Source organism: Lagopus muta, chromosome 6, assembly GCF_023343835.1.
Source record: "Lagopus muta isolate bLagMut1 chromosome 6, bLagMut1 primary, whole genome shotgun sequence".
Lineage (NCBI taxonomy): Eukaryota > Metazoa > Chordata > Aves > Galliformes > Phasianidae > Lagopus > Lagopus muta.
In genome coordinates, this window is record NC_064438.1 from 2,655,430 (window position 1) to 2,679,079 (window position 23,650).

A 23,650-nucleotide genomic window follows, 5' to 3' on the forward strand; every position below is an offset into this window, starting at 1 on the left:
GGAGAGAAAATGGGGACGGCGGGGGGCAGGGAAGGAGACCCTCATTCGGAAGGGGGGGGGGGGGGGGGGGAGAAGGGGTAAGGATAGGATCGGGGGGCGTTTGGGGCAGAGAGGGCCGGGGAAGCGGGTCGGGAAGGTGCGGCTGGATTCGGCCCGGCTCGCCCAGGCCAGGGTGCCGCGCTCCCCGCGGGTGCGCAACAAGTCCCGGAGCGCTCCCGCGGGAAGACCGCAGGTGGACTTACCTGTGCCCCGCGGGCAGGGCCGGGCACGGCGCCCTGCGGGCCGGGAGACGGCAGGAGCGCTGCCGGGGCTGCGTCGGGCCGGGGCTTTCCTCGGGAACTTTCCGTCCCGCTTCCCGGGGGCGGCCGCGGGCGCGTTTTATAGCGAGCGAGCCGGTAACCCCTCTCATTCATTAGGATCACGTAAGAACTCGGAGGGAAACGTGACTCTGAGCTAAGGCGTTTGCGTACATCTATAGGTTTTAAAACTCCCTGCCAGTCGCTTTCTGTCTTCTGTAGGCACCAAGGTGGTGGAGAGTTGAAGCTCACGGATATTGCAAAGGGTTATTAGATTCATAAGTCACACCAAGTGGTGGGCGATCCACTGAGCAAAGCAGAAGTTCTCACATGATGACTTCAAACAAGACACATTACCTTCCAGCATCTGTTGGAGAGACCAGGTTTTAAGACACTTCTGTCTCCAGGACAGCAAAGAAACAATGGTGAGTACCTATAAAAAAAAATCATCATAATTTTTTAAGGAGCGTATTTTTGTAACTGGAAAAAAAAAAAAAAAAAAAAAAAAAAAAAAGCTGGAGATGTTGCTTAACGACAGAGTGTGATATCACGGGCTCGGCTTTCGAGTACTTAACGCGCCCGGGGCTCCGACCCAGCGCGATGGCGGTGCGGCCGGCGCAACTTTCACCCCAGCGTTCTTGGGCTGCGAGGAAAGCCCGAGGAACTCGGAGCGGAGGAGCGGGCGGGGGGCGCGGGGCGCGGGCAGGGCCGGGCGGAGGGCGCGCAGAGCCGCGCTTTTCACGTGACGCCAACGGGGGCCGCGCAGGAAGCGCGCAGCGGGCGCGCAGCGGCGGCGGCTGCGGCGGGGCAGCACCCTGGACAGAGGCGGCGGCGGGGGCGGCTCCGCGTCCCGCCCCGCTGCGCGCCTCTTGCGCGGCCCGGCGGGGGTAGGGGAGCCGCTGGCAGCCGGCGCCGACCCCCCCGCCCCTCGCTCCCTCCTTCGCTTCCCCTCCCCTCCCTGCCCGCCGGAGCTGGGCGAAGTTGAATTCCTAGCGGCGCGGGCTGCGATAGGAAAAGGAGGAAAGGGAGGGAAAAAGAAAAAAAAAAAAAAAAAGAAAAAAAAGAGTCTTGCGAGCTCCGGGGGTTGGTTTGACGGTGTCAACTTTGGGAAATGCGAGTGTTTATCTCCGCGATCTAGCCACTGCCGGTGGTGTTGGCTGTGAGCAAGGTAAGCAGAGGGGTGACTCCCCCCCCTCTGGCTCTGCCTCCCGCTCGGTGCTGTGGGGATGGGTTCCTGCTCTGTGCCGAGTTTTGTTCCCTTTGTGGCGGGGCTGTGCGTGGAGCGTAGCAAAGGTAGGAGACGCGTTATGAGATTGCGCTGCGAGTTGAGTTAAGTTGTGCCTGATATTATCTGGGAATCTCGTATCTCGATCTGCGTGTGCATGCTTTGGGCAGAGATGCAACCGATCGTTACCGAAATAAGCAGATGCGCCGGGTTTTTTTTTCCTAGCTGAGGATGGAAGTTGATTTTGCATAGCTGAAGAGCTGCAGCTCAGCTCTGGCTGGCACTGTGCACAGCTGATCTCACGCAGATAAAGAGACGCAGCTGAGCTGCACCTCCATGGAGCCGCCCGGTGCCCAGCGCGGGGGTCACCGATGGCTCCGCGGTGCGTGTATGTGTGCGTGCGTGCAGCCCCCGACGGAGCGGAGTGCCGGGCGCGCTGCGCTGCCGATCCCATGTCCGCAGCCGCTTGCCTAGAAATGAAAGGGGGGAGGTGTTTGACGAGCCTGAAACCCAAACGCAGTCCCCCGCCTGGAGATGGCTCGGATAAGCTTTCTGCTCGCCTCCCTCTCTCGAGTGCCCCCCTCCCCTCCCTCTTCCGATCCTTCCTACGTAGAAATGTAGCTAATAATATTTAGTCTCCGGGCTAAAAATAAGCTCTGGAAAGTCAGCAGTTTGGCGGAGCAGCGGCGGTGTAGCAGGTAGAGAAGCTCTGGGGTTCTGCGTGGAGCCTGTGCATCGCTCTCCTTCCCGAACCCGGGCTGCTGGGGGGCAGGGGGCTCCCGAGGAGGAAGGGGCCGTGCTGCCTCCGCCGGGGGATCCCGGCCGCCCTCCCCGGTGGAGAGGCTCCGACTCCCCCCACCCCGGCACCGCTCCCTGCGGCAGAGCCGGCGGCGCCCCGCTGCGGCGCCGGCCCCGCCGGGGAGGCAGGGAGGGAAGGAGGGAGGAAGGGAGGGAGGATCCCGGCGCCCCCGCCTCCCCGGGCTCCCGCGGCGGCTCGCACGTAGCGCCGAGCAGGGAACCCCGGCTGGCACGGCCGGGCGTCCCCCCACCCTCCCCCCCCGCCCCAGCCCCGCCGCCCCCGCCGCGCGGTTACCGCGGCGACCGCCTCCCGCCGGGGTCCCGGCAGCGGGGGCCGGGGATGCCATCGCCCCGGAGCCAACATGGAGCTGCCGCAGGAGCGCCGTGCGCTGTGCGGGGGGCTCCTGTCCGCCCCGCTCCGGGAGCGGCCGCCTCCCTGCAGGGCAGCCCGGGGAGGGGCGGGGAGCAGCCGGGTGTTTTTCCACTGCCAGTTGGAAAGTTGCGCTGCCGGGACGTTTCTCGGCAGCGCCCGAGAGAGGAGAAAGTCGTGGAGGAGGAAGAGGCCGCTCCGGGAGCGGCTGTCGTCGGCAGGATGGAGGGAGCCCGAACGCGGCTCCTTAGAAGCGCCTGGTTGTGAGACTCCTAAGGAAGCATCCTCTGACCTCTCCTCGCTCGGGAAGGAGTCAGGTGGCTGAGAGCTGAGTACGTGTGCTGCGAACTAGAGGCGGTGAGCCCTGCCGGAGTCCAGCCAGTTCCCCAAACTGCTCTCAAGGAGCTTCTGTTTACGTGAATTTCCCACCCCGGAGACCGCCGTGTATGTCTTCATTCACTTTAATTTTACACCCGGTATTCTGTCAGCAGCCTTTCCAAACTCCCAGTTCTACTGTTGCCCTTTCTGCCACCGCCACCCTGTTTGTGCAGAACTCTCTGTGAGATGGATGGGACGTGTGGCTGCTAACAAATGACACTGGGCCATATTTGGTCGCATTTGCTCGAGTGACTCATGCCTTCATCTGCAAGTGGCTTTATTGATTTTAGTACATAGTATTTCTCCAGGAGCTGTCACCCATTTGGTGGTGGTTCATCATTGCCTTCCGTCTCTTACGTTTATGATACTGTAAAATGTCCAATCTCCTCTGAATCTCACTTCATCCTCCAAAGCTTTGACGTGACAGCCTCTTTTTGTCCTCTTTAATGGCTTTCCATTTATTTTGCCCACTACCACAAGTGTTGTCTTCAGTGGTTTAGAATCATGGAATCATAAAGGTTGGAAAAGATCTTCAAGTCCAAACCCAATCTACCTCCACCATGCCCACTGACCATGTTCTTCCATGCCACATCTATTCTTTTCTTGAACACCTCCAGATGACTCCACTCCCTCTCTGGGCAGCCGGTGCCAATGCCTCACTGCTCGTTCTGAGAAGAAGTTCTTCTTAACATCCCACCAGAACCTCCCCTGGTGCAACTTAATTGCTTTGGTGTCTCTCGGGTATCTGTATTCAGTATGAGATGTTTCTCTGTGTGGTATCCGATGTAGGCATGATCTGTCTCAAAATTTATCCTTCTCCTTTTGGATAACCACTTGATTTTCAACATCCTTCAATAGTTCTCCTATTTTGAATGACCTGATAGTCACTGCTGATAGGCACGGAGGCTTGCGTAGCATTTTGTTAAGCTGAGGGGCTGGATGTGCACTTGATTTCGTGCAGCAAGATATTTCTTTCATTTCTTTACCACGCCAGTATTCTCGAGCTCCCCAAAATGCCCAAAGAAAATGTCATCTGGCTGCCATTTAGTAACTGGACTTTGCTTCCTAGAAGCAGTGGCACACTATTGCCCAGCCATGAGAGATTCTGGAAAGGTGGATGAATCCCCGAGGAGAAATTTTGCTCAGAGCTGGAAGTCTTATCATGAATGAATCACTGTAGTAAATCTCCACTGAGCACTCCAGGATGTAGCTGCCAGAGTTGTTGTTTTTTTTTGTTTTTTTGTTTTTTTTTTAATCAGGTACACAAACAAAGAGAACGTCCATAAGGTTTCAGGAGATCTAGTTCATTCCTCCAGCAAAAAATAGTAATGTCAACATGATGCCGTAAACAGCATCTTGCGAAAGCAACGGTACCTCAGAAAATCAGCAGGTTCCCAAGCAGGACTTGGGAAACAGACAGGTAGCACAGACTGCAAGGCATATGGGCAGACGTATGGATAGACTTATGGGGGAGCACTTTCACAGCTCCCTCCCCTTTGAGCTAACTTAAGATTGAGAGCACAGCGTTTCTTTTGTTGGTGGAAAAACCCTTGGATGGAGGCTTGGAAAATGGGGCTAGCAAAACATTGAAGCGGTTCTTAAAATGGAGACAGTGGCTTTTGGGGCACGAAGAGCTGGGAAGACTGAAGTGAGGAATGCAGGGCTAACTTGTTGCCATTCATGGAGGGAAGGGACCACAGAATATGGGCAGATGACACGTAAGCACGTAATACTCATATGGCTAGAACTAAGCTTTGGAAACAAATCTGAGCATCCCGTGTTTCCCTTGCACTTGGGTTTCCAAATGTTTTTACTCCATTCCGCGTCCTTCCCACCACACGTAGGAAATACTGAGATGTCCTGGCAAGGAAATGTCCTGGACCATCCCAGGGCTTGTGATGAGCAGCTCTTGCACAAATCACTCGGCAGTTCCCCAAGTCCTCGCTCCCACACTCCAGCAAGGTGTGGCACAGCGCAGGGCACCAACTCCTCTGGGTTGAAAATATCTCTGAGACATACTCTTGCAAAATTATAGCCAGGAAAGCGTAACGACTGACATGGAGTTCATATAACAACTGCCCACCCATTTCATTATTTCACAAATGTGCGATTCGTGCTTGTGAGCTGTCACCGCTAACATTTCCATCTGTCTCAATATTGCTTCTATTCTTAGTTGCTATGTGATAGATGTAGGTGTATGAAAAGGATTTTTCCCCCCTCCCTGTGTCATGAAACAAAATAAATGAAAGCCACATATGTGTATTTGTGCGTTTCATGCGGGCCATAAGGAATACTGGCACGCTGGAGGCATTGCCTTTGATGCAGTGAGCAACGCACAGCTGTGGCCTCTGGGTGCTGCTAGAACATGTACACAATGGGGCAAAGCGTAAATAAGTCAAAATCTAACCACAAAAGAACAGTGCTGCTTTGATCTTCTTTTGAATATGTTGTTTTAGAGATCTGTTTTCCTAATCACGTAAGTATGGGAGTCATCCTTCTTATCACATAATCCTAATTGGTCTTTTCCCGAGGCACCCTCAGAGGGAAGACCCAAGGATCAAGCCATTGGCTCTGCAGATACTCCAGACTTGGAGCTTCCCAGGTATTCACTGCTTGGACAAACAGAAAGTTCTTTGCTTAGGACAGGCGAATCCCGTGTTTCTCAATGCCTACATGCCAGCACTGGATGTGATGGGACATCCCAAAAGGCCTCAAGCATAGGCAGAACCTGGCTTCATTCCTTGTATTCCGCAGTTCCTGGGGCTGCTGGAACTTGATGGCAGAGTACAGCCTTGTGGTCTGCTGGCAGGCTGCGTGAGCGGCTGGCTGGCATGGACCAAACTCTTTCCATCAGTGCCCAAATATATGCCTTCTCTTCCCCTACTTTTTAGTGTTCTGGTCTTTCTTTTTTTCTTCCAGAAATAGCAAACAAAACCCTAACTTGACAAGCATAAACCATACACACTGGCCTCCAATTTATTTTGACATTTGGTAAGAATGATTACGCAACGCGTTCATTAAGTCATAACATTTTCACTGCTTTGCCATTTCAGATCCTTATTGACTGTAGCACATGCGAAGATAATGAATTTATTTATTTTCAAAATGGGAAGTAGGCCACAAATCTCTGACGAAAACACATTATTTCTGTTTGCAATGTATGCAGAGGTCTCACCTGGCAGTAAAAAAGAAACGGTTCATTTCTGAAAAGGGGCGAGGAGGGCTGTATCGACCGCCGCAATGTTTATAAGGTGGCGCAGCTGAGGTGGTCTGGTCAGACAAGTTGTTTCCTTTTTCTTAAACAGATCCCCTTCCTCCTGACAGTCCTTTGTGGGGCTTATGAATAATACATTAAACAGTGAAGGTAATAGATAATTAGATGGGCCAGCTAAAAGCAATGCGAAAGGGGGCTGGTAGCACAAGGATTACAGAAGGTGTGTGGGCATTTTGACATCCAGAAAATGTTATAGATCTGGTCTCAGCTACCTCAGTCTCATGATGATAATTAAAAAATGTGGGTGTAGAAAAGCTATTTGCATGGTTTGGTTGGATTATTGCTGCAGTTCGAAACACAATTGGCAGAGACACCCACGTTGGACATAACTGCCCTTTGATGAGGCAGATACTGACTTTCTAAAGTCGACATAGTTAAAATTATGCCTAAAGTTTATGGGGCCACGAGCTTCTGACTAGATTCCATTATTAAAACAAGTGGTAACAGACAATCTGAAGCACTTAGAAGTTGGAGGCATGTTGATGAGGAAGTGAGAATATTTTGGGATTAACTCTGCTCTCATCTGCTCAGCAAGAGTGGAAGAACACGGGCAGTGTCCAGAGAGTTTGCTTCATATGCGTTTCCATACATCCTCTTCAAGACAGTCTGCAGAGAAGGCCAGCAAAGCTGGTTCCTTGGCTGCTCCATCAGTAACCGAGAGCATAAATTCCAGTTCCTGTATGTCTAGTGTGTTGTGTGAGAAATCTTTGCAGTTCTTTTGCTACTGTATGTTCATCAGTGGTACAGATGTGTTACCAAACTCCCCTCTGAGCAACGAGTAGAGTGAAAAATACCATGGATCAACACATAGATATTCATGTATGCATGCTCCAGCTTCTTTAGAGATAGATTTTTTTAAATAAACAAATGTGAATGGTAGCTATGGGAGGCACTGAATATGTACAGCTATGGAAACTTCAAAATGTTGACTTCAGGCCTCATCCTGCATTAAGGTGTATTTTTATTTTTTTTACACGTTTGTATCCCTAAAAGAGCAGCAACTGAAGAAGCTTGCATAGCAACCCAATGGTCATTCCATATTCACTATAACTCCTATTCAGGTTTTCCCTGAGGGTCAGGGAAGTTCTGTTTTACACCGTGTTCAAAGAGACCTTCAATATTTTCTCATAAAACTATCATCAAAACCCTGACGATGACATTTGATGTAATATTCAGGTGCAAAACTGAATTTATCATGAGAGGACAATGGGTTTCAGGGAAGCAGGTGGTTACTAAAAGCTAAAAAAAAAAAAAAAGGATTACTTCTGACAGCAAATACTTTTGAAACCTGACCAAGGGGATTCACGAACAAGGGTCAGGAGGGTGGAGCTGCCGAGGTAGTTAGTTGTCTCTGTCAAATAAATGCTCATTCACATCTGCTGAAAGTTTGTAAAACCATCTGAGAGGAGATCTGGCTGAGTTCTGCAAGCAGATACCTGATAAAATGGAATTGCCCAAGAGAAAAAGCTCTAATGGTTTTTAAGTGGGGGCCAAATCCCAGTTTTGGAATTTTCTGACAGGTGGTAATATATCTCAAGCATCCTTTGCTTTTGTACGTGCCACTTGCTGCAGCCTGAAGTGTGACGGCACTTACACTGTGGTTGAAATGTTATTGCATCAGAAAAATGAACAGCACGTCTATCGGCTGCAGAAAGTCATCCACACCAGGAGTGAAGCTCGCAATATTGCAACACTGAATCTTTTCACGCCTCAAGTTTGGTTTACTGACTAAGTTATTCCAAGCCCTCATACTGCACTCATCATTCACCGTGGTATTTGAACACCTTGCTAAGTGACATGACTAATATCTGCCACAAGTTTCACCCTCATCCTCTCCCAAAGGAACACCTGAAGTCTGTTTTTTTGTTGGTTCGTTGTTGTTTTTTCTTCCTTTTCCTCTGCTTTTCTCGCTGTGCATTCGTTCTTCACAAAGGCCTGCTGGCGTGAGAGGTCAGGGCTTCATCAGGGATTCGTCCCATTCTTCTCTCCCTGCAGTGCCACATCACCTCCAGTCACTCTATCCACCGCCTATTCCCCAGGCAGATCTGATTCTCGCACGTTTCCCGCCCACCACCTGTTGTTTTCGTGCTTCCAAATCCTTCACCTAGACTCAGCCATCAGCTGCACAGCCTTGGTCACAGCCCAGGATGCCCACTGCTGTTCTAGGCTCTTTTTTTTATTTTTAACTCTTTCAGAGAATCCACTTTTCTGACTTCAGAGAGGCTTTTGTTCCCCAGCCTATCGCCTTTGGCACCAAATAGTTATTTTTATCATCCCATCAAAGATCTCCCACAGCACTCGCTAAGGAGAATTCTGCCAGCTTTCAATTTTTAGGGAGCCCAAAGCAATCAAAACATCTGACAGGAAGGCTGAGCCTTTTTTTTTTTTTTACAGGCAAAACGAGAAAGTTAATTTTAAACGGTGAGAATTTCATATTCATTTATCTGGAGGGATTTTCCAGACGCAACTTCAGACTGCTGTTTCATGGCAGAGGGAAGCTGGGGAAGATGGACTTTCCCAGTTTGCTCACTGCTGGGCTTGCCCTGTGCCCTGGCACGCCAGCCTGCTCAAGAGCAGCAGGGAGGGCTGAGGCAAAGTACCATTGCCTCCTGCACCTCCAGAGGCCATTTCACCAGCTGCTGCTTTTGCGTGACAGCTGCCTGCGGCCCTGATTAGCAGCAGAGCTCAGCTTGCCTCTGCCAGGCTGCCAGCACAACTGCATGTGCCACGTCAGTTCCTATCAGGAGCAGTCGGGCTTACTTGAGTGCCTGCTGCCCCAGGAATCAATCGTTCAGTTTGGGAAAGACCACTGAGATCACCCTGTCCAACCACAGATCCATCCGCACTGCGCCTGCTAGTCACATCCCTAAGTACCAGATCTACCCTTTCCTTAAACGCCTCTGGGACAGTGTCTCTGCCACCTCCCTGGAATGCACTGGGCACGATGCAAGCCTGGTTTGAATCTGGTGGTCTCTTCATCTCTCATTTTGCGTTTCTCTCACACTTTTCGAGCCTGGAAGAAGCGAGGGGTATACCAAGTGGGGAAGGACCCCATTAAGGGGTCTTTGCAGAGGAGAGTGGAATGGTGCACATGCTGCAGGTGGGCCCATACAGGAGGAACAGATGAGCAAAGAGCACAGGCGTATCTTGCTCAGTGCTCAGGGACATAAGATGAAGAGCTATTGATCCCGTGGTGACCTGCTGGTGCATCATGTCTGGCTGCATTCGAAACCACAGAGCGGGAAGTCATTGCCTCTGTGAGCTTGTGCTGACTGTGGGATGTTGGTCAAGACCAATGGCTCTAAATAGCAGCTGAATTCAGACAGAAGGCTAGGTCAAACTTGTTGCAGCGTGTGTTTCATGCACTCACTCTCTGCATGTGTTTGTGGGCAGGTTTAGCTTACCCCAGTCCCAGCCTGCCTGTGTCCCTGACATGGGAGCAACAAAGCATCAACTCACTGCAAGTGCGAGGTTCCAACACAAAAGCAGCAAACACCACCGCAAAATAAACCGTGTTATCAACTGTGCTTACTGTGCTTCCTGGACGCTGGGAACTGCTGCAGATTTCTGGCAGTTAATGGGGCATAAATTAAGAAACTAATCAGAAATGAGCCTCTAAATTATACCAATTCCTATTCATTTGCTTTTATCTCAACACAACTTCCTAAAAGAATATTTTTTAACAGATTTTTTTTTCCCCAACATTTCTAGTAAGAGGCAATAGACAAAATGTCATAATTTACACATGAAGGAGTTTCTGTCAGTGCAATTCCTTTCTAAAAAGCCATTTTACCCTAATATGGTCCTGCAGTTTAAGTAACGTATTCTGTCGCAGCAACTTTTGCATCAAAACAATTTTTGTATGTTTCATATCCAAGAAAAAAATGTTGAATATTTAAATTCCGTATCCTTTTTGATCTTAATTCCCATTACAGAAGAGCTCTTTAGGTCTCATCGATGTGCTCTAGGTGCAATACCGGAGTATATTTTTCATATGATAGGATCTAACCCAAATTAGGAAACCAAAGGGGAACATGCTATGCATGCCTGGAAGGGAAATGGATTCTGCTCCAAGCACGGAGAAGAGTAAAGCATCAAACAGAAATATAAGGAATATACAGAATAATGGTTTGAATTCCTCACTGCAGGATCCTTGCTTAAAACCTAGTGCTCAGCTCTGTGCTGATTTACATGCTTTGCATTCCTGCTGCCTTCAGTGGTGTTTATATTCAAGTTATTGAAGGCACAATGAGGCCATGGAATATATCGTCAGGTTGCAATTAGTTATAGCAGATTCATCAGGGTAACTAATGGCAAACAAAGCGCTGTTTGAAGCCACTACTCCTTTGTAAGCATTTACATGTCAGCTGTGTAAACTACACGAAAAATAAGCAGTGTCCAGGAAACAAGCACTAAAAATGTTGGTTTTGAGTTCATACTCTGGCAGCGTGGGTACTGGATCTCTGCAGAAGGCCCCATGGCCGTCCCACCGGAGTTTGGTTCTGGTGAGTGCTGGGGCACACCAGCCCCATGCTTGACTTTCTGGGGTCCTCCCAGTGGCCATGCCCCACTGTGCAGCCTCACATTTGAGAAGCTGTGTGGAGCTTGAGGAAAGTCAGTTACACACATCTAAAAACCTTGTGTTGGTTTTCTGCATATGAACTGCAGGATTTTCAGGCCCAAAAGGGCCAGCCCCGTGCTCCTGTCCCACATCAGCCCGGTGCTTCCTGCTGCCATGTGCCATGATGCTCATTCATCTCCCCAGCAGAACGCAGCGACGTTTATATAACCACATGGTTCCAGTTATTAAATTAGCAGAAGATTAACAATCCCAAGTGTTCAATAAACATATAAGACAGCAAACAAATGAAATGTGTTAGCTAAGGGAAATTTTGGCTTTAATGCAATGAATCCAGCGTTTGCATCATAGACCATAAGTCACAGGCCTGGGGGAGGAGGACGTGATGTGATCTGGGTTTTGTTGCTGAGACTTTTTTGTGGCCACAGTGACGATTTTATACCACAGTTAGCAAAAAATGTCTACCGTTTCTCAGCTACTTCTCTCTTAAATGCTTTAATCTGTTAACCTGGAGGATGCTTTGACCAGAGGGTGGTGGGCACAGCCCTGAGCTGCTGGAGCTCAAGGGGTGTTTTGACACTGCTCTCAGACATTGGGTTTGGGCAGTCCTGCGTGGGGCTAAGGGTACTGAACTCGATGGTCACTTCCAACTGGGGATGCTCTGTGTTTGTGTGATTCTATGGCTGTTTTGGAGAGGCCATGCTCTTGCTGGCCGGAGGGGGGTGCTTATGGTGTGTGCTAATGGCGTGATTGATCTCTGCGCCGATGGCTGCACAGGGGTGGCAAGGCCCAAGCGCAGGCCAAGTGTGCTCCCACAGCAAGTACAGTCATGAGAGGCTTAACGTGTCTCTGTACAACTCACTCATGACTTCCTCATCTGCACCTACCACAGAGCTTTGCTGTGGCAGCAGTTTCACGCACAGCAATTGCGCTGAAATCCCTGACTAGAACACATGGGACAAGATCCAGGGCACAGATCTCCCGTGTGATGGGAAACTGGCATACCTGTAGGAGACATGAGAAGAGACCAATTACTTTAATTGTTGGTTCGAGTTCTTAAAAAGTCTTCTTTGCTGTAGCTGGAGGGTGATGATGCTGAGCTGTTAGGTGGTATTTTCCTCAGCAAAAATGTTGTGGTTTCAGCCCCAGTGATTGAAAGGTGCTTTATCCTGCACGCACACACACATGCACAGCCTGCAAATCACATCTAATGAAAGATAATGAAAGGATTTTGCAGTCCCACTGGTGTGAGTGGGACTAACATCAACAAAGTGGTGTCACAGCCCAGTCATTGCCTTCCAAAGACGATATTCCTGCGACTTCCAATCGTGTTTATAGCTCACTGCAATTCTTCGCATTGCTTGAGTTGGAAAAGTTTATTTCAATGAACTTTCCAGCCCTTTAATGTGAAAAAATAGCAAAGATAGGTAACTAGGAAACATGAATAAACATAATGAAACATAAAATACTTGTAGTGATATAAGAACTGACCTCAGGCAATTAAAATTATTAATAGAAAAAATACTTCAGTGTCAAAACCTGAGCGTATCAACATCATTCACATCTGTGTAATCGGGATTATCTTGTATTTCCTGACAGCCAGGCAGGAGGGAGTCCACGTTGCAGCTTCTTGACCTTTTTCTCTTTGGAAAACAGGCTGAGATACTACGTTCCTACAGCAGGGAGCGTGAAGGTGCAGTGGTGGGGGGAGGCTGAGCTGCCTTATTCTTTTCAAATATCGACTTTTTTTTATTGTTCCTCTTACAATCTCAATGGGGGAATTTGAGAGCCCCACAACCTACTTCATCATATAATTAGATTATCAGTAAATTTGGACCTCGTACATCAATCACTATAATGCATAGCCTTCACTGAGACAGAAACCAGATGTGTGTGCTGCTGCTTTGTTCTTTACGGTATCTACGGTATCATTAGTGCCTATGCTATTGTTTAAATTGAATTCAGCAAAAAGCAATGGTCCTACCCCACTACAAGCAATCTGATATTGCTGTAGGGATAAATCAACATTGGAGGGAGGGACAACTCTTAGTTGTACTCCTTCGCTGTCGCCATTTGGAAAAGGTTTAAGTGTAACTGGTGCATGTGAAACATAATTTTATCTAGTCAGGAGTAGGAAGAAGACACTGGATGTCAATGTGAACTCCGTACAGCGGGCATGCCATGGCACTGACACAACGGATTCGAAGCACTACAGTCACCTGGCTGAAATAACTAGGAGCAGGTCCTACCTAGCAGTGCTGAGCTGCAGCACCCGCAAAACCCAACTCCAGCAGAGAGAGGGGAAATGGGGGCTGCCTTCGCTGGGCACCCAGGAACCCATGGGAAGCAGCAGCACTGCGGATCCTTGCATATGGATGTGGAAGCGAGGCTCTCTGTGTACCTCTAAGCTTTAAGTACTTCTTGTAGAAACAGAATAGAGTCTCTGGCCAGGGAAGTGTCTCCCCATAAGGATTTCTGTTTGCTTCACAAACTAGGACTTCACAGGCCCAGTCTTTTGGGGCTCCTTCATACAGCATTCTCCTGGAAGTCAACGTCTGCTGAAAACGAAGGAGCCCAGATTGTATTTGGATTAGAACGCAAGCAGATCATTATTTACACCACTTTTTCATTTTCCTGGCCATCAAGCACTGGCTGGTAATAACCCCCCAAGGGCAGATTATCCTGGCAAGATGCAGCAGCTCTCTGACCACACCTCTTCCTTAGGAAGATCTTGATACTGAGGCAAAAGACAGAGTGCTGGTAGCAGAGCAAATTGGGAATTTTGGCACGAGGTTGCCTGTAACCGATGGTCTTCACGTCCACAGCAGAGCAGAGCTGAACGCATCCACGACCAAGCAAAGATTTGTCATGCAGACCAGAACATGCTTCCTTTCCAAAATTAAAAGCTTGCTTTGATTGCAAGCAGGCTTTCTGAACATGAGCTCTCCCCCTCGCTCCTGAGCGCAAGCCAGCAGATGCTTCAGCGTCTCTACAGCACGACATTCGCTGCTGCTCATCTGCATGTCTAGTGTAAGAGAAGAGTCCCTCCTCCAGGAATAACACGTGTGTAATGTATTACGTTACAGCTAATTAAAGCAGCCCCTGCTGCTGTTCAACCTGACGGGTGGATCATTCAAATACTTGCAGGCATTGTCCTACGAACGCTGAATATTAAAGCTCTGCCACAGCTCAGCCTCCTCACGATGCAAAAAGCAGCTTAGAACGTGCCACCTCGAGTGCCGTCAGGCACTGCTGTCATACAGCTGTACCTGGAAAGCTGAACTGTGTAGCAGGTAGAAGCCCGACGTACAAATGAAACGCAGATAGCACCGTCCAGCTGCGCTCCCCTTGTTGGAGGCTGTCCACAAAGGTCCACTTTGCAGTGCCAGCAAGCGGTCCGAGGTCATGCAGGTGCATAACGAGGGAAAGCAATGGCTGACCCATTCCTAATGGCAGAATTGGAGTTTCATACAAGGAGGACTCAAGGTGCGATTTTTAAAGAAGTTCTTAAAGCTGCAAAGGATATTAACCACCAGGATTGTTTCCCTTAATATATATTAAAAGCAGTTTTATAGAGGAGGCCTTTGGTGCTCTCAGGTTTCAAACGCCGGGGCTGTTTTACGACGTCGCCGATCCAATAAATGCAGGTGTTTCATCGCGCAGCACGCAGGACTGCCCGGGGGCGGCAGTGAGACGCCCACATTTCTCCCAGCACAAAGGAGAGCGTGGGACCCGAGGTGTCGATCGCAGCGGGGAGAACTGCCTGGGGCATCGGTTGTGTGGAAGGGCGAAAGCCCGATCTGTGAGGGAACACGGGACAGGTCTTTACCAAGATCGGATGGAGCCACTCAATCAGGGGCTGCCATTGCAGCGCACTTTCCACTATCAATAATGCACTGTGCTGGGGGCTGGGAAGGGGGGAGGGTGCGGGTGCTGCGGGAGCGCGGCCGTGCTGCGGGGCTGCGGTCCCGGCCCGGTCCGCGCCGTCGGGTGCGGGCGGAGCCGGCCCGGGCCGTGCCCCCGTGCGGGCAGCGAGCCGCCGGTGTAGCGTTACCTGGGCCACTCATCAATAAGCAATGCCCGCTATTATCTTGATTGAATTCTTAATAGGAGAGGTCAGCGCGGGAGCGATATTTAAATGGATCGCTCCGGCCCCGCCAGAGTAAACCAACACCCGCCGCCCCCCCCGCCCCCCTCCCGGCCCGGCCCCTCCGTGCCCTGCCCGCCGCTCGGGGGGCGCGGGGAGCGGGGGCCGGGCGGGGCGGGGCGGGGGAGGCGGCGGCGGCGCGGAGCCTTTAAGCGGGGCAGCGCGAGGCGGGCGGCCGCCGCTCCGCTGGCCCAAGCGCCGGGCGGGGGGCGAAGTTCGGCACGGCTCCGCTCGCTTAGGAGGGAGGCGGCCGGGCCGGGTGCTGGGCGGCTGCCGCTCGGTTGCCCTCCCGCCCCTCATCAAGCTTTGATGAGACACTTGAGCCGCCGCCGCCTGCGTTGCCGGGGCGGCGGAAGGCGGCCGGAGGCACCGGGCGCCCGCGAGAGGATGTGACTGCCCGGAGGGGAGCGGCCAGCCTTTGTGTGGACGACGGAGGTACGCGGCGCCCCGCCGACAAAGTTGCGGGGCCGGGCAGGCGGGCCGTGCCGGAGGGGAGCCCGCCGCGTCGGGCACCTGCCGGCCCCGAGCCGCCTCCCGGCGCTGCCCCGACGGCGGCGGAGCGCGGCGCGTGGCGGAGCGCGCGGACCCCGCGCGGGCGCGGCCGTGGGGCGTTGCGTGGCGCCCCCTGGCGGCGGGCGCGCGACGGAGGTGGCGGCGCTTCGGGGAGCGCCGCGGGGCCGGGAGGGAGACACTTGTTGGACGCCGGCGCCGCCGGAATGCCCGGCACGCCGCCCGCCGCTAGCGCCGTTCCTGCGCCGGCAGCGCGGCGTCCTCGCCGCCCGCCCGACGGGAGCGCGGGGCGCCCGGCCGGCCACGCCTCGCGGCCCGAGCGCTGCGGTGCGGCCGTGGGGGCGGCATCGGAGCCGCGCCGTGCGCTGAGCTGAGCGTTCCGCTCCGCTTAGTTCCGAGGTTACCGCTATCGCGGGATCGATAGCCATTACTTATTTATATTTCTAGTAACGCGGTTCTAATGAATGCGAGGAACCTATCCCGGCGATACATTTTTTCCTCAGCGTTTGAGTCATCTTTAATTCATGGCGCGATGAGCGCAGGGCGGTGTGCCCAGCCTGGGCCCCTCGCCTCGACGGGGATGGGCTGCCGAGAGCTCGTCGTGTCAGCCGAGCCCCTCTCCCTCGTTGGCCCCGGCTGCTGCCCCGCTGCCCTGCCCCCTAGCTCGCTGGCTGCACCTGGAAGGAGCCGGTGGCGGCTTCGGCCGCTTGCTGGCTGAGAATTGCCCAGGGGGGCTGTGGATGCCCCATCCCTGGAGGTGTTCAAGGCCAGGTCGGATGGGACCCTGGGCAGCCCGGTCTAGTATAAATGTGGAGATTGGTGGCCCTGCGTGTGGCAGGGGGTTGGAGATTCGTGATCCTTGAGCTCCCTTCCAACCCTGGCCATTCTGTGATTCTGTAATTGCTGAGTTCAGAGGCTTTCTGCAGGATGCTATACCAGGCAGCAATTTTCCGCTGTAGTACTACTGCTTAATGTTCAGCTCCATTGAACCTCGGCTGGGGAAATCCATTTGTAAGCAGCGTGCTGCCTGCTCAGCCCACTGGCGTGCTGGGCTGCTGCCTGGAGCTGCCTGGCGCTCCGGGGCGGTGAAATTAGGGTAAGCGGATCAGGAGGAGTGCGGACACTGTCAGAATAATCCAGATGTGATAAGGGAGATAGCAGAGGAGAAAGGGAAATGGCTTTTATCTTGGAAGCTAATCTGGAGAAGTTCAATTTCAAGCAGCGTGCTTCTAAAAGCAAAGGCACGGTGTTGTAGTACTACAGAACACTGGAATACTATGCAGTGTAGCGTTCCAGAGGTGCATTAAAATGTGGAAGGATGTAGTGGCAAAGAAGGATCCGTTCTTTTTCTTTAAAGCTTTGCGCGCAGTGATGATGCTGAAGTGAAAGCAGCTGCAGTTAAAAGCCTGTGCACTGCCCTTAGTACTTCCTGCAACTGTTGCTCCACTGCTGGAGGGAGGAAGCAGAGCATATTGCATCTCCAGCTCAGTAATAGCTGTGTGCCAGGGAGAGGGCATAAACGCAGCTCCTGAGGAGCAGGGTGAGACCATCGCATTGCTTCCGTGCGTGAGCCTGCTTCGAGATTAGCCATTCACTCGTCTGCCTTCCTGGCTCATGTGAAAAGCTGAAATGTTGTTCTGAGAACATGGTGTGTGCCTGTGCCAGAAATCTTGTGTTAGGCATTGTGTGAGCTGGTGGAGGCTCCACGAGAAGAGGATATGTGCTTTTAATAGGTTAATTACAAACTTGTCTTGACCTGCACTCAAGCATATGTTGTGAGCACTTGGTTCCTCCTGAGTAGCTAAATTGCTGCTTAATTAGGAAGCTCTCAATCATTTCTTAGATCAGTCCATATACTGGCATTCCTGCAAGTACTTAGCTGTGAACACCCTTTGAAAAGCACTGATGCGAAGCTATTTCTGTGTGTTACTGAAATGTGGTAACGCCACAACCACTGCTTTTGTTTCCAAGCAAGAAGGTGCCGTGTGTAATAACGCCCTTGTTCCCCACCACGCACCATTAGGAGGTGGCACAGACGCCAGCTGAGCAGGCTGCACCACAGACGAGCTGGGATGGGGCTGCCTGCTGTTGATCAGCTCATGGATCCTATTGTTTCCTGTGCTCGTGCACGCTGGTTGTGTGAGCTGTGTGGGGCAGGGATCGCCGTTCATGCAGCCCTGGTCCCTGGCAAGAGCTCCTCAGTACAAAAACTAAACAGATCTTGCTAGACAGCACTGGAAACTCTGCTCTGGTGCTTTAGACTTGCATGTCGTTACAACAGATGCTCATGCTACTTGGTTTGGAAGCACTAGCATATACTAGAAGAATGCAGTGTTTTAATTTGGGAGGTACAAGTGTGTGCAAATCGGGTAGGCACTGTGTTGTGGTCAACATGCTTACACTGGCCATGTTGCTTACAGGTACGGGCTCTGAGCTGTCGCATGCTGTTTTCATTCTGTTCCGTGCAGAACAGGGCAAATAGTCCTGTACCTACAGTGTAGGCAGGGTCAACGTCATAGTGCCTGCTCTTCAGCTTTCTGGGCCTATTACAACAATAGGTCAGTAGAATTCAGCTGCTGTGCTCAACTGCAACCATTACCAGCTAGTCAGAGCAGCCTGGAGTGCTGAAGACACTACAGATGCCACGTAATAGTCAGCTGTCTTGCAAAAAGAGAAGCCAACTTCACCTCACCGAATTCTTACCACTTAGAACTTGGGAGCTGGCTGGGATGATGCTGATTTGAGGTGACTGTAATGCTGCAGTAACCCTGGTAGTAATGGAAGCAGAAGGTCCCATTATGGTGTAATTTAGGCATCACAACTGGATACAGCTGTCTAAAGATGAGTGCCATGGACAACTCGAGAAAGCAAAAGGAAGCTTCATTTAGTGAATTTCCATGCCCCAGTGACAGCTGCCATAAGGCTGTAGCAGTGGTATGCTTTTCTCAGTAAGAATCTCCTATCTTTCAGAGAAGTCAGTTTGAAACCAGTTAATTAGGGCAGTTATTTCTGGCCGTGGCATTTGTATAGAACAGAAGGCATGATTGTTCTTATGTTTGTTTCCCTGAGTCCTTTGATCGACTAGAAACTCTCGATGCTTTACGCTATAAATTACCTCAATACTTTGGCACTTCATTTCTTTTCTTGTGCACTTGGTTAGGAAAACGCAGAAATCCTTGTGACTCAGCTTCAGACTACTATAAATTATGAAGAAAATGGGGGGGGGGGGGGGGGGGGGGGTCACATTGCAAATTAGGAAAGGCAGTTCTAGGAGGATGGGAGGAATACTGGTTGCTAAATTTGAGATAAGCATCTTTTGGTATCTTAAAATCTGAGCAGCTACCGCCACCTAGAGATCTGTGGCACAACACGCTGCTATGGCTGGCCCTTCCTCTGTGCCTGGACAGTTGCAATGAGCCAGGCTGCTGATAACCCCTATCTGTATGTTTTGTAGGCGATTTACTTTTTTAGCAACAGCAGACTGCATTTGGGAGAGCAGAATAAGCGTTGTTCCTTACTCAGTTTCCCAGGAACTGGTTATAAGGACAGTCCAACATGCCTTTTTTTTGTCAGTAAACTCAATCTTATGTGCAATTATTTATGGGCTCTTAAAATAACTGTGGACTTATAGCAGTCCAAATGCCCAGCAGGGTTAGGAAGCCAGCACAAGCAAACATCAGTAGGAGCTGAGAACTTCCAACTCGTGCAACTTAGGAAATACAAACCCTTTACTGCTTATGCACGCTGCCTATCTTTCCAGGTGGTACTTTCGGTAATTTCTTAAAATATTTTAAATCTGTTGGTGTAAAGTAGATCAGAATAAGTGTTCTATATGTGGGAACTGAGCTGTCCCTTGGGAAATTGAGGTGCTGTGGCACAGGGGTGTTTGCCTTTCAAGTAGGGAAGTGACTGCAGACTGTTCATGCAGCCTCATAGGTTAAGGGATACAGCTCTTATACCAAACTCTGATATGTATAAAACTATAAAACTACCCTCCGTTCACCTGGAGTTTGGCATCCAAACTGCCTCCCCTCCATAGGCAGTGGGCTATCAGTAGGCTGGTAGGCACTTAGATACATGTAGTATAGCAAGAAGATTCTGGGAAATGATTGGGAAACTCAGCAAAGTGCTGTTGTATGCTCCTTATTAACTCAGCATGTGAAAGACTCCAAGCATGTTGCTGCAGTTAAGGCTGTAGTAATAAGAACAGGACTAGAGTCCTTTTTACTTTACTGCATTTTGCTGAATCCTGTACCTTATAAAGGAGTTGAACGTAATCTCCTCTCAACTCTAGCACATGTTATGCTTTATCTAACGTGATCAAAACACTGCTTTCTTTAAACATAACAGCTCCTGGAGAAATGCAGGTTTGTGTGTGTGTGGTTTTTTTTTTCCTAGATCGAGGAATTAAAGGTTATGATCTCTGAATTCCTTAGTCTGTTATGCCATTTACTTTCTAAGCTTGGTGCAACACTTAATATCCATATGGTTTAGTTTACCTTTCCTTATGCTGGACATGGTTCCCTCAGTGTGTTCAGTATTTGATAGACTGAAATAAAAAGAAATGGAATCTAAACTTGATCCGAGGGCTGGATTAGTAAGGAAACCAACCTACTCTTCATCATTGCTGCCACCACAGTACAGAATGGTATGGGCACTGCTGGGATGAGAGATGGGACTGAGTTTTGTGGTATTTCTAGATAATTGTGCCTGCTGGCTGCCTGCATTAAGACTTGGATGTTCACTTGGTATTTACATTCCTTTTGAGTTGATAATCCAGTTTGAGCTTTAAATGCCAGGAGAGAAATGTTGTTTGATAGAATTTGTACCGAAAACCAGCACAAGTCCAAGGGGGAAGCAATCCTGGTAACAAGGTTAAGCTGGCAAGGGTAACTTAACCAGAACCTGTGCCAGGAAACTGTGGTGGGGTAGGTCTGCTGCTGAACATCACGATTGCCTTTTATTTTTTTTAATGGATTGAACCAAAATGAGATATAAACACCACCAAGGTTCTTCATTTCTGCTTTTGGAGGTACAAGTGTAATGGTTTATGTCAGTGTCATCTTTTCTTTTTTTTTTTTTTTTTTTTGGTATCTAATGTCCTGCAGACTGGTGAAGAAAGGCTGTTTTTATTGGGAGGCGATGTTGAACATCTCATTACAACAACAAGGCACTGGTATGGGGCATGCAAGTTGTTGCCAATGAAATGGTGCAAAGATAAAGATAAGCAGGTGCTTCTTTGCATCTACTTACAGCAATACAAATTTGATGTAATGATTAGCATAAAGTCTGAAAATGAGCTTTCCCCTCACAAGCTCGTGATTGGCATCTGGATTTAAAAGCTGGCTTCCTTGAAAGACTCATTTCAAGTCCCGTTCTCTTTTTTAGTTGCTATTAATGATTAATTTCTGCTGCCCTCAGTGCAGCTTTAACTGCAGAAGTAGCAGTAATGATGAGCAAGGTTGTTTGCAAAGGATATGTCAGTCAATTTCACATACCTCCATTAGAAGTTAGGAAGAAAATACTTACAGGTCAACACCTACAAAGAGGTCTATCTCCAAGTCTGGCAAGCCTGAGTGAGACGTCCTGGGTTCTGTAATGCTCCAGCATGAACTCAGGTCAGCTGGTTCTTAATCAGAATTGTTCAACACGGGTGTTCTCTTAGTGTGCTGTGACTCCTGTAACTGTTAGGAAAATTTGGAAGCCCTGTGTCTGGAAATAACACAAATCATTTCCCCAGCCTTTGGCTAATGAACGGCCAGCTGTGCAATGGCAGCTAGGAAGCATAGTAAACAACGTCGATTTCTACTGGAAGATAAAGGCTCCGGAGCAACTCTTCAGTTGCAAACCATCAGCAGAGCTGTTATTATTCAAGTTGTGCTCACTGGGAAATGACTGAGGGAGAATTGTCGATGCGCTGCGTATCTTGTCTTGTTCAGACATACTTTGAAACGTGACCTGCAGCTTCGACCAGGACCATCCTGAGCCCTTCGTGTTTTCTGCCAAAAAGATGTGTTTATGGAGGTGCCACTGCTAGTGTTTCTTTTATCGTTTTTATTATCATCACGATGACTTTGCTGTAGTGGCTTCACCCCCTGTATGAGGAGCCTCTGTTTGTATTATGCGTAGGATGGCTTTGCTCATTGCTATTTTATCCAAGTTAAGGCTGACCTTTGCTTCCTGGCAAGCTGCCTGTTTTGCATTTCTAGGGCTGGTCAATACCTGCTTCTTCACGAGAACAGCTATTTCCTGAATTTCATAGCAGGCTTCTGGGTAAAAGCAGCTTCTGGATGATGCATTTCAAATCAAACCTCTTAGAGGTTTTGGTGGTGAATAATATTTTTGCATTAACAGAAACAGTTCTGCCTTTTCTTGTTGTTTGTTACACAATGGTTGAGCCCACAAATTAGAAGCATGAGGCTCAAAGCTGAAGAATGAAAGAAGAAACAAAAAGCCATATGGCAATGGCAGGAGGTCCTGCCACCCCACCTTAGGCTCGTGACAACATGCCCTACATTTAACCTACGGTCAGGAACTAATTAACAACACAGATGGAAGTGAGCTAGCATGTGTATTCTAAATAGTATCCCTCAGGTTTTAATCAGCTGCCCTGCCTCTTTCTGGGTTAGATATGGAATTTACTGTAGAGAGATTTGCAAAATATGTGAATGATGCATATGGTTAAGGTAGCTCTGTAGGGGCTGAAGCAAGGGATCGGGAGCAGGAGCTCCCATGTTCTGTGGTTTGCCAGTGACTTGCTGTGCAACCTGAGGAAAGTTAAGTTTTGTCATGTGCTTCAGTCTACCCAGTAGGAAAATAGGATGTTGAATGTGGTTTCTCCTCACCTAAGTGTGCTGAGATTCTGTGTTTGCAAAGCGCTTCTGATGCTTTGACAGTCTGTTTTGTGAGAAGTGTTACACGACCGGAGGCTCAGCAGTGTAAGTACCAGGTCTCTCTTCTCTTTCAACTTCTCCAAGGCTTTCACTCCCCGTGGAAATCTATTGGTCGTATCTGATAAGGTGTTTTATTTTGGAATTTTAGTAATTTTGAGGATCTTCAATGCTATGCTGAGGTTTGGGAGAGGGGGAACAGCTAGCTGCTTTCTATGGAGCGACTGAGTAGTTTTGTTTCTCTGACTTTCTGCTTCCTCCCCCTACTCCCAGCTATTTGAAGAGAGGCTCTCCTTCCCTGCAGGGCAGTAGGATCTGCTTATGTGAAGGGACAGGTATTGAAGTTTTTATAGAGGAATGTCTAATTACTGAAATCCTGTCTATGAGCCCACCCTTTGGAGCTTAAGGGCTCTTACAGTGAAGACTGTAGGCTGGCAGCAGAACCGCTTTGTTCTGTTGGGGGTGCGAGTATCTGAAACAAAACACCCTAATGTGGAGTGGAGGGAAGTTGGATTGTGTTGGCCTGGGTTTTACATACTTTTGTTTATAGGCATGTCTGGGCTATTTGTGTGCTTGTGTTGGTGGGGGAAGGGGGGAGCTGGGCTGCACACCTAGGAAACTTTCTTTCTTCCTCTTTAAAGTGTAATTAATCCTAAATATGCACATATCCTTGGGGAGTCGGGAGCGTGTGTAAGCTGTTCTGCTGAAACCTGTTGCACGTTGTTCTGATGTAGATATTAGCTATAGTCTAGGTGATGGCCCCATCTGATTTTATGACTGCATAAATGCTGGGCCAGCTTCACAGCTGGTACAAATCTATGAATAGAGCGCTGTGGATTTATACCAGGCAGTGACTGTGTGTGCCAGAATTAGGTCTGCTGGAATATGTGCTGCTTGAGTGAGCCTCAGCAGCTCTCATCAAAATAACTTCCCACGATGCCACCAATCTAATGACTGGTATGAGAAGTCATCAGTCAGGTAAACTTCACTTTAATCTGGGGGGATGGAACAACCTAATGCCCATGTGCCGTGTTCACGCAAGTCACAGTGTAATATTCCTCTGGGCGAGAGATTACACCATTATACAACTGTGAAAAGGCAGGAGGTTGATAATTCTTCCTGCAAGGCTGCAGGTTTTACTTCTCTTTTTCCTTGTGTTCTAATAGATGTCTGGATCTGGAGC

The 23,650-nt window shown here is 49.7% G+C and overlaps 1 protein-coding gene across 4 annotated transcripts in view; it reads left to right on the forward strand.

Moving 5' to 3' along the window:
- Positions 1 to 526: 526 nt before the first annotated feature.
- BDNF (brain derived neurotrophic factor) overlaps positions 527 to 23,650 on the forward strand; it is a 31,488-nt gene continuing 8,364 nt past the window's right edge. Inside the window, exon 1 of one of the 4 annotated variants that reach the window (XM_048948272.1) lies at positions 527 to 721. In XM_048948272.1, the coding sequence (XP_048804229.1) occupies positions 719 to 721 (3 nt within the window). In that variant the 5' untranslated portion in view covers positions 527 to 718. Of the gene's footprint in view, positions 722 to 1,373; positions 1,465 to 1,530; positions 1,590 to 15,234; positions 15,503 to 23,650 lie in introns of those variants that run through there. The other 3 variants (XM_048948274.1, XM_048948275.1, XM_048948273.1) reach the window with 3 other exon arrangements.